Raw genomic sequence first — 14,596 nt, 5'->3', positions numbered from 1 at the left:
AGGATCCAGGATCGGTCAAGCATTTTTGGATCGTAAAATCGTAGAATCGTTGGATCGAATCGCGATTCTGACAACGGTAGTACATCAGATGTATAATCCTCTTACTGATTTTTTACCTATTCATGATCAAACTTTCGATGTTGAAAATTTAAATGAAAAGTCTTTGTGAGATGATTGGAGTTTAAGATAGTATACATCGAAAATAGTATAATGTTGTAACTATAAAATTATGTATGCTCCGATACTAATTTGTGTGTATTGAACATATATGCCGGTTTAATTTTACAAGGGTCTTAAACTAATTAATTACTCGTAAGTTTTTTTATTAGCTTTTGATTGGCTGTTGAGTTTCTATATGTTGACCTCTCCATGTTTCTTATTCTATTTAATTACTCTTTCTCCTTAACTCAATTCATATTCATATCTCATATTCCTATTTTAATTACTTAGGTTAAAATATAAGTTAAAATATCACAATTAACATAAAATGTTGCAATTTACAAATATTCAACGAGTCTAACATTTCAAATATCTTTAATATAATTCTAATAAAATACGGTTGTTTACTATCTGATATTCAAATTTAATATTTATATTGAACACTTAATCACGCTCAATTATATGTTCATATATCTAATGATAGCGCATGTTATTATAGGATCACATTTTTTGCACTGGTATAAAACTAATAAGTGAAAAAGACGTGTATTTATATTTATATATATACTCCGTATTAAAAAAAAAACAAAAATGCACAAAATATCTAGGAGGTGACCGAATACACAAGTTACTAGTTAACCACTTAACCCTAAAAAAATATCTCCTCCACAAAAGAGTAACTCCGTAGTTTAAAGTGTGAGTCTTTGCTTTCCAAACCACACATCCTCTCCTCATTTCCCATAAACCCTAATTTGTTCCATTTAGGGTTTAACATCCAACAATCAACAGCACAAAAATGGCGTCTTCAATCCTCATACGAAGACAACTAGCCCCAACATCCATGGCGGCCAAGCGTGCTCTCTACGCCCTAGCTTCCACCATCCTCACCACACCTACACCCGCCACCACCACCACCGCCGCCTATTCCACCACCGCTGCCATTAATAAAAAAGTCGTTGTATCGCAGTACAGATCTCCGACTCGTCTGATTTTCACGTCATCGTACGGATCTCAGCCCGCTGCGCAATATTCCGACGATGATAAAGCCGGTGATGAGGGTCTCGATATTTCTAAGCTTAATTTACATGAAGATGTTTCATCTTGTTTGATTAAGAGAGGAATCACTAAACTCTTCCCTATTCAGGTTTTCCCCCTTTCCTTGTTTTCATTCATTTTTTCATTTTTAATATTTATTTATAGTCCCTGTTACCTCTTTCGTTTTTGGGTGTCTCAATCAAGTGCTTACCTTTCTATATTGGAAATGTTTTTAATGAATTAATCCCACACTCAATTTAGTCCACTTGTTATTGACCGTCTCCTCTTTCCTTAATCTTTGCGCCAAAACCAAAGGTAATCAATGACCGGATTGGATGGAGTATATGTTGAATGTATTCCAGATTTCCAGGGCAGAGGCAGTATATGTTGAATGTATTCCACCTCGTTTTTATAAAAAAGACGGAAATCATTGTGATTTTTGTAATGTTTTAACTACAAATGAGCCTTATCTCTTCTACTGTTATTCTTTGTTGTGCAGAAAGCTGTTCTGGAGCCTGCAATGCAAGGCCGCGACATGATTGGCCGTGCTAGAACAGGCACAGGAAAGACACTGGCTTTTGGGATTCCCATCTTGGATAAAATCACCCGCCACAATGCCAAAAATGGGTATCACACTTTTATTTATCCTATTCTCTATTTAGTTAAAATACGTCTCGTTTGTTTGTGACCGTCGCAACCCCTCTGCCACTTGTAGTTTGTGAGAGGTCACAAGCTTGTGACGAAAAGTGTCCTTTACAAATGAGAATGTGTGATTTAATTTATGTATTTTCGACAACCGCCCTTTTAACCTTATTATTACTTCCTGTTGTTTTACTTCAGAGCGGGAAGGGATCCACTTGCGTTGGTTTTGGCACCTACCAGGGAGCTTGCTCGCCAAGTTGAGAAAGAATTTTACGAGTCCTCCAAGCTAGACACACTTTGTGTATATGGAGGTACACCAATCCAAAAACAAATGAGTTCTCTAAGCAAGGGTGTGGATGTTGTCGCAGGAACACCTGGCCGAGTTATTGATTTACTAAAAAGAGGAGCTCTTGACCTCTCCCATGTTCAGTATGTTGTGCTCGATGAAGCTGACCAAATGCTCGCTGTTGGCTTTCAAGAGGCTGTGGAGGTTATACTAGAAAGGCTGCCAAAAAATCGACAAACTCTCATGTTCTCTGCCACCATGCCAAGTTGGATCATAAACCTCACACGAAAGTACCTCAAAAATCCTTTAACTATTGATCTGGTGAGATTTTATTTATTCAGCACTGCTTTTCTCGGCAATTCCGCATTGGCTTACTTTAGTCAAGTGTTTGTTTAAAAAAAGCACTTATTTTTACCATTTGAAACATTTGTGAATTTGTCTTGTCATGCAATTGGACACCAAAATGAATGAAGACCTCCTAATCCTGCCTTAATTTGCAATTCTTGGTAATAATTAAGAAATTTCTTTTTTCCCGGCTGCTCATTGTTTTCCTCTGCTTTAGGTCGGAGATTCAGATCAGAAACTTGCAGATGGAATCTCATTGAATTCGGTTGTGGCGGACTTTCATACAAAAGCCGGTGTTATTGGGCCACTAATTACTGTAATTTCCAAAAAAATTGCTTCTGCCTCATTTCTTATTTATTTTAAGTATGCTCGAAAACTTATTTGGTTGAACGATTCTCTCAGCAATTTGCAAATGGAGGGAAGTGCATTGTTTTCACTCAAACAAAACGTGATGCTGATAATTTAGCACATGCCATGGGGTCTAAGAATTACAAATGCGAGCCTTTACATGGTGATATTAATCAAGGTCAGAGGGAAAGAACTCTTGGCCGGTTTAGGGAGGGGAGCATTAACATTTTGATTGCCACTGATGTGGCAGCTCGTGGTCTTGACATTCCTAATGTTGATCTGGTAACCCTCTTATCCCTAAAGAGCTCGATGTTTGTCATTTGTCCTTGTCATCTTAGTTTTGTACTTGAACGATGTTGATCTGGTGGTCATTTGTGTGCACCCTGGAATGTTGGAAGGCCGTACTCATGTTTATTTAGTTCTATTTTCCGAAGTTTCTCGATTACGTGCTTCTAATTATACGTGAATCTAATTATACTTTAATAAAATTATACGAGCTGGAGTCCATGTGGTTGTGAGGATAAGTATGGATTGTGACAGCATTTCCCTTTTAAGCGGTATGGTTGACATGACATTTTGAAATGTTGGCCTTTTAATAATAGGGTTTTTCTATCATGTGCCCAATGCCCAATGGGCACATGTTAAGAAGCCATTTAGGGAATGAATTACACCATTAATCCTCTAACTATGGTAATTATCACATCATAATTCAAAATCTCATGAGATATTGTTGTAATTCATTCCCTAAATGACTCCTTAACATGTGTCCATTAGGCACATGATAGAAAAACCCTTAATAATAACTCTATAAAAGAGAAAATTATGTGTACCAACATTGGTGCTGTTTTCCATAAACGTAACAATTACAGATAAAATTGCTGCAGTATTTTTTTCTCTAGCGAATTTGTTGGGTTTTTTTATTAGTCATCTGGTAAGAGTGTCTAGGTTGTTTCCTAACTTAAAGGCATCTTTGTTGATAGAGAAAATTACTCCCTAAAGTCGTTGCTAGCTTTGGGTCACTTTAAAGTATCTATGCAGATTTTAATTTACTTTGGACTTTGGTTGGAACTGTTCACCTGAGCTGTTTTACATGTTTTTAGCCTTTCAAAGAATTAGCAGGCCATCTTTACTTTTAACCATTGCTCTCTACCCTTGCCGTATTACTTGTGGTTACATATCTAGTGTTGCTACATGTAAAAAATGGTTGCATCTATTGCATGTGTAGGCGTGTATGCAGCTAAAACCTGGTTAAGGATGCTGGTGAATGATTATTGTTTTTGTGCTTCATGCTTGTTCGGTTGCTTGAATGGTCCTCATTTCGTCCTTTGAATGTTCTTGTTTACAGTGTTCATCATCTCGTGATTATTTTTTGCCAGGTGATACACTATGAACTGCCTTCGACGTCCGAAATTTTTGTTCATCGATCTGGCAGAACAGGGCGTGCTGGAAAAAAGGGGATTGCAATTCTCATTCATACAAATGATCAGACAAGGGATGTTAGGGTCATTGAGCGTGATGTTGGATGCCGATTCCAAGAGGTTTATTGCTTTCTGCCCTTGTCCTGTTTAAATTTGTCTTAGTGTTTGTTGGCTACTCTTGAGTGATTTTGACCAAGGATCTTAATGTTGCTATGTTTAAGATGAAGACTTGATTTGGTTACTTTGCTGGAATTAGTTTTAGTGCAGGTCTTGCTTTGTCTATAAATCCTTAACTTATTACTTGGCCAAAAAATATTTTGTAGTGGACTAGTGGTTCTTTCTCAAGCTGAATATTTACATGCAGAAGACGACCCCCCCTACCCTATACTAGTGTCTAAATAATTTCCAGACCTTGTTTTGTCTGTTAAATGTTTTTTTTTGGTTTTTTTTTTTGAACTTTGTATTCTTAGTCGTCTTTCATTTTTCTCTAATTTTTTTATTTTGTATTATGGCATTTTCCCCCTTTCTGCCTCTCATCTCTTTCTAATATTTCCCCCTCAAGTCTCTTTCCTACGATTCCTTTTTGGTTATAGCATCATAATAATTGCATACATGGCATTTATTATTTATCAGTCCTAGTCATTTTTGGGCCCAAGGCTTTCTTGTTTTTGGGTAGTACTTTTTACTGTTAGACTTGCAATGTTTTTGTCCAGGTGTTTTTTCAGTTTGTGCTTGTGCAACCTGTTGTGCTGCGAGTTATCCTAATAATATACTGACATCTTATTTTTCCCTTGTTGTCAGCTGCCTACAATTGCCCCAGATGGTGCAGAGCGGGAAATGTCTATGGGCTTAAGTGGTGGCGGTCGTTTTTCTTCCGGCAGTCGTTTTGGTAACTCAGGTTCCAGTCGTTCAGGGGGGTACCGTGGTTCGAGTTTTGGTGGACATGGTGGCAATTCTGGTTTTGGTGGTTCTGGTTCGTACGGTGGCTCAAGATCAACTGGCGGTGGTTATGGTGGATCTGGTCAAGGCGGTTACGGAAAGTCTGGTTTTGGTAGGCCTAGTGGTGGATTCGGGGACTTTGGCGGCAGTGGCAGATCTAGCAGTTTTGGTGGTGGTGGCAGCAAAGGTGGTTTTGGTGGTGGTGGTGGTGGTGGTTCAAATCCTTTTGGCAGCTTTGGTGATTATAAAAGTTAGAAAATCAACTGCTCAGCTGGAAACCAATTTTCAGCAGGTCTGTGGCCCTTTCTTTTTACGGGATAATTTAGCCAGTTGTTAACTACCAAACATTTCATCACTCTTGCATTTGTCTAGCTTTTTTTGTTGCTGATTTACTAGATTACTCGATTTGATGTTGAGTTTTTAGTCTAATACCTTACACCTCTGCCAGGGATCCCAACCCCGTGATTGCTGCTGCTTTGGATTTAGTCTAATACCTTTATTTGTAGGTTTTTCAAATGTAGCATGTTTGGTTCAACTGGGTCGTTGCCCCCAAGTACCCTGTTGATCCAGACCACTGCAATATGTTAATAAAGTGAATGCATTCTGAGTTCAGTCAGGTAAGGGACGGAGTCTTAAATTACTAAATTTATTCTACCCAACTGCTATCGTAGGTAGTTGCAAATTGCATGGTCAACAACTCTTTTGAAACGGTTCTGCACAACTAACACAAGATAATAAGCTATATAGTTAAACCATCCATATATTATACCTCGTTTGTCCCTGTAGATAGTTTTTGCATTGCATTTCTGTTAAAAGCTTGCCTTGTGTGGTGTATAAAACTATAAATGAAGAAGGCTCCCTCAGGCCTCAACCACCTGCATGCGTTTACATAACCCTATCCAAAAGCCAACGTAAATCAGTTCCTGTGGTAGAGGGATAAATCTTCTTTTTATATGGTGTTTGGATCGAGCAGCATGCGGTTTTACAATAATACTTGTGTAAACCCCCTTTACATAAGTAAGGAATATTTTAGTACTTCATAAGACAGATTTATAACCGCTTTATAAGATTATACTTACTGTACTTGTATTTGCCATTGTAGGTGCGAATTTGAAACCCACTTCCGTGGAAATGGGAATAGTAGGCGTGGAATGACATTGCTATGTGCATACAAGGATTCAGGACGTTTTTATTTTCTGGAATTGAAGTATCGACTTAGGGCTTCTGGCTATATATGTTAAAGCCGCCTTAGAATTTTTGATGGTGAGATCTGGTTATGACTTACAAACACTTGTGTTATGTCTGTTAGTATATTTTTACTTCTAGAACTGATTTTTTTCAGTCCTTTACTTTATATTACCAGTCGTGGGTGAATAAGATGCTTTGACTATGATCATCTTTCTTCTTCTCCTTGCACTCTTTGCTGTTACTTGTATTGATCGTTCGATTCATTTCTCGTATATGTTTTTGAGTTTGTGACTGTATTGCCCTACACAATGTAGGCCAATGATCGCCAATTAGGGAGAAATTAGAGATGCTCGCTATTGGGTGTAAAGGTGGAGGATTATAACATTCGGTAAAAAAAAAAAATAATTTATTTTCGCCAATTGCCTGCATTCTGGTGCACCCATGCACCCATGTCAGTGGCAACTTGCATTTTTTTTTTGCCTTTTTTTTGTTAGTTTTTAAATTTATTATAAATAAATTATTTTGGTTTTTAATATTTATATTCAATAAAATTTTATTAAAAAACTACAAAAATACATCAAAAGATTGGTAAGAGAAGGCTTTTTTGTCAAAACCTACCTAAGATTTGTCTCATTTACAAATACACTAATCATTTTATTTTTTAGAAGACAATACCTTTAATTTTTTAAGTACTAGTTTTAAACCCGTGCAGAAGTTATAATAATAATAGGTGTCATGACAATGTAAATAAGTCTATAATAAAAATTCAATGTACATATAATTTAAGTTACTAATCACTACCATCTGATGCAAAGTTTGTTACAGAGTGTATAAGTAATCTAAAATGTTATCACTACTTAGAAAATTTTTCATGCAAGCTCATATCATCTTCACCCCTCACCTTTCTTACCCATACAAAAATGCACGGTTTATTATACAAAGTAATATTTAAAATGGGATGTGTTTTTTCACATACGAACTTTACTCTTTCACATACGATTTTTACGCTTTTAACCTTGTCATTTTTTCTTATCCTCTAACTCATCCCCTCCCATGCTCCTTAATTAATTACACTTGATCAACTCACGTAGTCAAAGATGGAAAAACAAATATTCATGTAAGGATTAAATCTGGGCTGTTCGAAAATTTTTTTTCTCTAAAATAGAGTTTTCTCTAAAAATAGAGTTTTCCTAACCCTTGCTCGTTTAACCGCCTTCCTTCCTTGCCTAACCCTTCCACCAAAACCTCCACTTTCTTCTTCACCGCCTAACTTCCCCCTACCTTGCTGCGTTGTCAGACATGCAGCCCCTTTGTTTGACACCTCACCTTCTTCATGTTCCCTTCCCGCCTTTAAAAACACCCTCTGCCGCCGTCTAACCCTAACCCTGTTCATACCTTTATTTCCTCTACCGTTTTTCCTCTGTTTCTCATACCTCTGTTTCACTCAAATATGGCCTCTTCATCTAAGCCTAACCTTTGTCGATCTGGTGTGGGTCTTAAACTACCTTTATATCTTTGCGCGGACTTCACTGGAGTTGATTTCTCGAAAGCTCTAATTGCCAAAATACTTGATCAACGTTTTTTGGATGTTTTTCGCATCTACGATCAGATTTCAAAGCACTGGAAACTTCAAGGCTCTGTTACAATTCGGGCTATGAAGCCTTATTATATTTTCGAGTTTTCATCAGCTGTTGATTTAGCCTATTTCCGCCTGCGACAAACAGTGAACATCGAGGGAAGCTTGTTTGTGTTTAGGTCGGTCTCACCTTCCACTGTTCCTGATAACTTGCTCTTTCATGTTGTTCCTCTATGGATACGGGTGCATCATCTTCCTCTTCAGTTACTGAATACCTCGGTTGCAGCTTTTCTCCTCTCACATGTGGGAGATATTTGTGAGGAGGAGTCATACCCGTCACTGCTTCCACCTCGGAACTTTGTGCGTGTCAAAGTTTGGGTGGATCTTTCAAAACCACTCATACCTGGATGTTACCTTGCTCTTAATGATAGAGAGCATCAGTGGATTGGTTCTCCTATGAAGGAGTTTTCCGATTCTGCAAAACTTGGGGTCTTTTGGGCCATCGTGTGTCCTTTTGTCCCTCTGGTAAAGTTCATGGTTCTCGTGGTATTCAAGCCCGTTTGAATGAGCTTACTACTCGTGGACTGCAAGTGTTACATGGCCCTCCTAGGTCGGCTTTTTATAGTCCTGAAATCTTTGGACTTCCTCCTCGCATTCACTTTTTAAATTCCGATGTTCATACACTCTCATCCGCTGACCCTGTTCTTGTGGATTCTGGTGGAGGATCACCGGTTTTTTCTTTTTTCGTCATCGTCCTCAGATGATGATGACAATGGAATGGATTTTACTTATCCTCCTGATTCTTGTGTCCATGAGGACGAGTCTCGTGAAGTTTTGCTTGAAAGCTTCCCGGTGATTCGTGGCTCTGTTGTGCCTGGCCCCTTTTCTCCTGGTTGTTCTCCTTTTAATGTGGCTGGACATTCTCGTGGTGGTCTTTCCTCGTTTGAGGTTGGAGGACCATCACATGGTGGTGTACCATCTCGTGTTAGGGAGGTTTCCCCCTCTTTTCGTATGAGTGTGCCTGAAGAGGAGGTGGACGCAACTCTTGAACTTGGTCTAGCTGAACCATCAACTCCTCCTCGTTCTCTTGATGTTAGTTGCCTTTTTCGTCGCCCTGCTAGTTCCTCTAACACTCACCATCTTGCTTTGGACTCTCTTGGACGGTCGGTGAAGTTTGTCTTTAAACGTAAGGTAGGGATTGGTTTTAATTTTTACAGCCGTACTCGTTTTAAACGCTCTCACAAAACGAGTTTTATGGATTTGGCTGTGGACAGTGGACACGGATTCTGAACCAATGCCATTTGAGTTTCTGTTGGGAACCTTATCATCCGAGCCTTTCCTATATAGGCCGCCAGATTTGATGAGTTCGTGCTCTGCTTCTGTTTCGCGTTTTAAATGACCTTTCTCTCACTTTCAATTATCTGTTCCTGATGGCTCTGTGTCAAAGAAACCGCGACTGGAACAAGGTGGTCCTTTTATTTTTTTGGACGGACCATTTCTAACGCTTGTTCCTTTTTCTTTGTCCAGAGATGATGCCGTGGTTCCTGTTTTAGGTCTGGTGGCGGACCTTAATTCGCCACCCGTTTACCAATGAAGATCTTTTGTTGGAATTGTAGGGGGCTAGGATCGACGGATGATCCTACAATTCCTTTTTTACATCGAAGCGTCCACCAATATCATCCGTCCATTTTGTTTCTTCAAGAAACCATGACTTCCTTTGACTCGGCTTCATATAAGACTTTTCATCTGGGCCTGCCTAACTGTTGCGGTGTTGATTCAGTTGGACGTAGTGGCGGCCTCCTTTTGCGATGGGATAACTCTCTACTTTTAACAACCTTATATATAGAACCTCACTTTATATTATGTATATTAGTAATCTCTATGGCTCCTTGTACAAATAATGTAATATATATTATTTTTATATATGGTGAAGCTCGGTTTGAATATCGCCAATCTTTATGGGATCGTATCACTTCCAAGGTTTTGAATCTTTCTCCTTTACTTCTCATAGGAGATTTCAATCAGATTGAATTGTTTGCTGATAAGTTTGGCGGTTCAGATTTCATTCGGGGTCAAGGTGATTTCACGGCATGGAAAATTAGGAATAGTCTTATGGATGTTCCTTTTTTTGGACCCCGGTTTACTTGGATGAATAGTCAGTTTGATGGTAAATTTAACGTCTTGACCGTGCTTATGCTAATCAGGATTGGTTTGCTCTTTTCCAGTCTACTTCAATTTTACATCTTCCTATTCTTGTCTCGGATCATGCTCCTATAATCCTTTCATTATGCCCGGATTCTAAACCACGTAAAAGACCGTATCGTATTGATAACTGGTGCTTGTCTTATCCTGAGGTCCGTGAATTGGTTTTACAAGTTTGGGAAACTCCTTTCTTTGGTTCTGCGATGTTTGTAGTGTCCCGTAAACTTGCCACAGCTCGACGTGCAATCCTACAATGGGTTATCAATCATCGATTCATCACGGGATTAATCGGTCGAAATAGAAGCGATTTGGATTTAAGCGCTACCCATATAGTAGACGACATTTCAAAGATCGAGTTTCGCATCTTCGATCCTCTCGCTTACAATTGCTTCGAAATCAAAGACAATACTGGGTTCAACGCTCAAAGGTCAAAAGTGAGATTTTAGATGGGTTTCCTACACGCTTTCTTTATAACCGAGTGAAACAGAGATCAACGAAACATCGTATCATTGCCCTTCGATCTGTTGATAATGTATGGTTGGAGTCCCCCAGCGATATTACTGATGAGATTGTTAATTATTTCAAGCTTTTGCTAACCTCTAATACCGCTTTGGCTCCTGCCTCTCATGTGGAATCTATGCAATATTGTTTTGATGGATTAACTTTTCCCAGGCTAGGTTCCATTGAATGTTCTTTATTGCAAGAGCCTTTCAGGGAGACTGATGTTATGAATGCTCTCCGTGGTATGGATGCATCAAAATCCCCGGGTCCTGATGGCATTACACCTCTTTTTTTCCACACTTTTTTGCCACAGATAGGCCATTTAGTGACTTCGGCAATTCTTCGGTTTCTTAATTCGGGAGTCATGCTAAAGGAGTGGAACAATACCATCATTGTTCTAATACCGAAAACTGATAAACCGGAGTGTGTCTCGCAATTTCGACCGATTAGCCTATGCAATGTCATCTACCATTTGGCTTCAAAGTGTATGGCTAACCGTCTCAGGCTGGTAATTCCTTCCATTATTTCTGAATCCCAGCAAGCGTTTGTTCCCGATCGTCTCATGTCTGATGGATGCCTTATTGCTCATGAGATAATGCACTACATTAACAAAACTAGACAAGGAACAAACTGTTACTCTGTAATCAAGCTAGACATGCATAAGGCTTTTGATCGTGTATCCTGGAATTTTCTCATGTCAGCCTTGGATTTTTTTGGTTTTCCAATATCTTGGCGGAATCTCATTTGGGAGTGCATCTATACTGTGACATATAGTATCATGATTAATGGCGAACCTTCCCCTTCTTTTCATCCTTCTTGTAGGTTACGTCAAGGAGATCCTCTATCACCCTATTTATTTATCATGTGTATGGAAATTCTATCTCGTCAACTTCAGGCAGCTGAGTCCCATCATCGAATATTTGGCCTCAAGATTTCTCGGTATGCTCCGCCTCTTTCGCACTTGTTTTATGCTGATGACGCTTTTATCTGCTGTAAGGCAACGCCTGCTTCTTTTGAGTCTATTCGAGATATTTTCCATGATTTTGAAGCTGCCTCAGGTCAGATGATTAATCTTCAAAAGTCTTTTATTAAATTTAGTCCAAATTCGCCAGCTGATTTCAAGTCCCACATGACATCTATTTTGCGTATGAAAGTTGCTGATTCCTTTGGGACTTACTTGGGTGTTCCGGTGGATCTTCCTAAGTGTAAGAAGAATGCTTTTCATGATCTCCTAGACAAGATTACTACACGTATTTCGTCATGGGCATATCTTCATTTATCTCAGCCTAGCAAGTTTGTTATCATTAACTCTATCTTAATTGGTTCGTTGGTCCACATTCTTGCTGCTGTTCCTTTACCACTTTCAGTCTCTAAAAAACTTGACTCCTTAATTGCGGCCTTCTGGTGGAGTAAAAATTCTTCTCAAAGATCAATTCACTGGCTCTCTCAGCCACACTTACATACACCAAAGGATACGGGAGGTCTTGGTATCAAATTAGTGACCGTTCTAAGTCAGGCTTATCTTTTGAAGAATTTTTGGCGCATTCATCATAGACCTACTGGTATTCTTGCCAAATATCTCACACCCAAATACCGAAAAGATTTCCCTATTCCTAATCCTAAATCCAGGGTTTCACAGCCATCGTTTGTATGGCAAGGGCTTTGTAAAGTTGCAGCACACTGCTCTGATGCCATGGCATGGAAAGTTGGTAATGGCAATTTAATTAATCTTCTAACAAGTCATTGGGTACAAGGGAAAAGACCAGGTGTTCGGCAGGATCAGGGTCATCACTCACCTACACTTTCCGATTTGATTTATGAGAATGGCTCATGGAGAACGCTTCTTATCTTTCGGGTTTTTGACACTTCAACTGCTAAGGCCATTCTGGCTATGGAACCACCTCTACTTGAAATTGATGACTATCTGTATTGGAAATGCACTGAGGATGGTGCCTATAATGTACAATCAGGCTACAAGTATCTTCTACCTAAACTTTCGCCAAGACCACCACAGTTATGTGTCTTTCCATGGAAATTGATTTGGCTAGTTCCATTTTCAAATAAATTCCCTCTGTTCATTTGGCGCCTTGCTCATCACATCATCCCGACAAAGACTGTTCTAGCCCATAGAGGTTTTAGCCTTGATACTTCCTGCCCGTTATGTCAATCGGGTACAGAGACTCCCGAGCATTTGTTCCATTCATGTGATGTAATTCAGCATGTCTGGAGGGCTTCGTTGCTTGGAATTAGATCTATGGCTAATTCAAATGTCTCTTTCATTAAGTGGCTCGCTGATCATCTGCTGTATCTTCACCGTTCTTCATCAACAGGTTTTGATGGTTTGCTGTACTTCTTTTGCGTCTTGCGCTCCATTTGGCTCACTCGGAACTCCATTGTTTTTGAAAATGCTACTCTTGTGCCTGTACGCATACTTCGTCTAGCAGAAACCTTGCACCAGTCCCATTTAAGTTTATCTTCTCTCTGTCATGAAGAGTTTCAATCACGGCGAATTTCCAATATGGTAGGTATGTCTCCAACAATTTCGAGTGCTACGGTCTCTTATAAGATCTCCATTTGCAGGAGTTCTTTTCAGGATGGATATGTGGCTACTGTTGTATCTGACTCTTGCTTGCCTAAGATCTTCTTACTTGCGTGCTTCCTCTTTTTTCTCGGCGCACTCTCTTGCATTACACCAGTTTATGAAGACTCAGGATTTTTCGTTCACTGATATTGCTTTTATCGTTTCATCACAAAAATTATGTTCAGTTCTGGCATCTCAAAAGCCAGTTCCAATCGATGTGCGTAATTCACTGCGAGGAATTCACACTTTCCTTCGTTCCCGACGTAACTGGTCGGTTAGTTTAGCTACTGGTTAGTTTACTGTTGTACTTGTATTTGTTTAGGACACTTCTGTTTTCTTTCCTTTAATATAATGGTTTACTTTTGTCGAAAAAAAAAGATGGAAAAACAAGATGCAAATTAGAGAATTCTTTCGTACATTTACTATCTCAGGTTTTTATCCCTTTCCATAGTAACACGGAGCCGCTGCATTGGTGGGCTTGTGTATGTGATATAAAGCAGGGAAAAAATGTCATCCTTGACTAATGCGTGGCTGTTAATATGGATCCTGACAACAAGCATGTCAAAGAGATTGTATGATTTTTTTTTCCAAAATATTTTTATTGCCTTTTCTTTTAAAAATATATTTTGATCTTGTTATTGTCTTTTCTTTTTCAGGTACATCATGTTTCAGCTATTTTGGGAGAGTCATATAAATCTTTGGAGTTCATGCACACGAACGAATTTGTCAATCTCAAAGTCCCTCAACAAACAACAAGGTATATAAGCATGTATCTTTTTCCTTTTGTTAACAGATCAATAGTTATTATTTTGAGCTTGTTGATTTTAAACCATTTACTGTTTTTTTTTTGTCTAGTTATGATTGTGGAGTTTTTTCTGTTGAAGTGGTTGAGTGCCTTGGACGATTATAGTTTATGGACCAAAAGTGAATATTTTGAGGTAAGTTCATTAGTATACGAAAATAAAGGCTTATCTTGTGAATCTCAGACATTGTTCAGTGAATCTCAGAGCTTTTTTTGTGAAACTTGGTCATTATAAGTGGTTTAAAATCAACAAGGTCCGAGATTCACTTTGAACAAGCTCGAGATTCATGAACAAGGTTTGAGAATCACAAAACAAGGTTTGATATTCACCAAATAAAGATAGGTTGGTTGTCTATATACTTCATTAATATATGTCGCTCTTGGCAGAAATTGACACAATATCGAAAATCGATCATATTGGAACTACTTAGATGGGATAAAAATACTAAAAAGGTACACTTCATTGTCTTAAAAATGATGTGAAGTTCATTTCTTCATAACTTTGGCCAATATTTCGTAAATAAGTCGATTGTACTTGTTTTTGGTTGTATAGGTGTTTAATTAAAGAAAACAA

At 38.7% G+C, this 14,596-nt stretch overlaps 2 protein-coding genes across 4 annotated transcripts; both read left to right on the top strand.

Annotated features, from left to right (window-relative positions):
* The first annotated feature begins 828 nt into the window (after window positions 1–828).
* LOC141642740 (DEAD-box ATP-dependent RNA helicase 53, mitochondrial-like) lies at window positions 829–6,588 on the top strand. 3 transcript variants are annotated; one of them, XR_012543410.1, is made up of 9 exons: window positions 839–1,303; window positions 1,694–1,821; window positions 2,035–2,443; window positions 2,685–2,783; window positions 2,870–3,097; window positions 4,192–4,353; window positions 5,035–5,464; window positions 5,679–5,789; window positions 6,275–6,588. XR_012543410.1 is itself a non-coding variant. In XM_074451656.1 (8 exons), exons 1-7 carry the CDS (start codon window positions 956–958, stop codon window positions 5,425–5,427), a joined length of 1,767 nt encoding a protein of 588 aa, XP_074307757.1. In that variant the 5' UTR covers window positions 829–955; the 3' UTR covers window positions 5,428–5,464; window positions 6,275–6,588. The 3 variants fall into 3 exon arrangements, 1 of the variants encoding a protein (XP_074307757.1); XR_012543409.1 differs by having other exon boundaries at window positions 5,621–5,789; XM_074451656.1 differs by lacking the exon at window positions 5,679–5,789 and having other exon boundaries at window positions 829–1,303.
* A 2,125-nt stretch (window positions 6,589–8,713) lies between these two features.
* Window positions 8,714–13,367, top strand: LOC141640773 (uncharacterized). Its single transcript, XM_074449455.1, has 4 exons — window positions 8,714–9,122; window positions 9,948–10,024; window positions 10,141–10,572; window positions 10,626–13,367. The coding sequence occupies exons 1-4, from the start codon at window positions 8,714–8,716 to the stop codon at window positions 13,365–13,367; spliced, it is 3,660 nt and encodes a 1,219-aa protein (XP_074305556.1).
* Window positions 13,368–14,596: the final 1,229 nt, after the last annotated feature.

Source organism: Silene latifolia, chromosome 2 (assembly GCF_048544455.1).
Source record: "Silene latifolia isolate original U9 population chromosome 2, ASM4854445v1, whole genome shotgun sequence".
In the NCBI taxonomy this organism is placed as follows: Eukaryota; Viridiplantae; Streptophyta; class Magnoliopsida; order Caryophyllales; family Caryophyllaceae; genus Silene; species Silene latifolia.
The sequence above is the reverse complement of the archived record's forward strand: the minus strand, read 5'-3'. Positions and strand labels throughout refer to the sequence as shown.

Excerpts from the sequence above, each read along its gene's own strand:
- LOC141640773 (XM_074449455.1), top strand. The coding sequence starts at position 8,714 with ATGGATTTTACTTATCCTCCTGATTCTTGTGTCCATGAGGACGAGTCT. Across the intron at positions 10,025-10,140 it reads GGGGTCAAGGTGATTTCACG|GATTGGTTTGCTCTTTTCCA; the intron begins GCATGGAAAATT and ends TATGCTAATCAG. Across the intron at positions 10,573-10,625 it reads TCAACGCTCAAAGGTCAAAA|AGATCAACGAAACATCGTAT; the intron begins GTGAGATTTTAG and ends CGAGTGAAACAG.
- LOC141642740 (XM_074451656.1), top strand. The coding sequence starts at position 956 with ATGGCGTCTTCAATCCTCATACGAAGACAACTAGCCCCAACATCCATG. Across the intron at positions 2,444-2,684 it reads ATCCTTTAACTATTGATCTG|GTCGGAGATTCAGATCAGAA; the intron begins GTGAGATTTTAT and ends CCTCTGCTTTAG. Across the intron at positions 3,098-4,191 it reads ACATTCCTAATGTTGATCTG|GTGATACACTATGAACTGCC; the intron begins GTAACCCTCTTA and ends ATTTTTTGCCAG.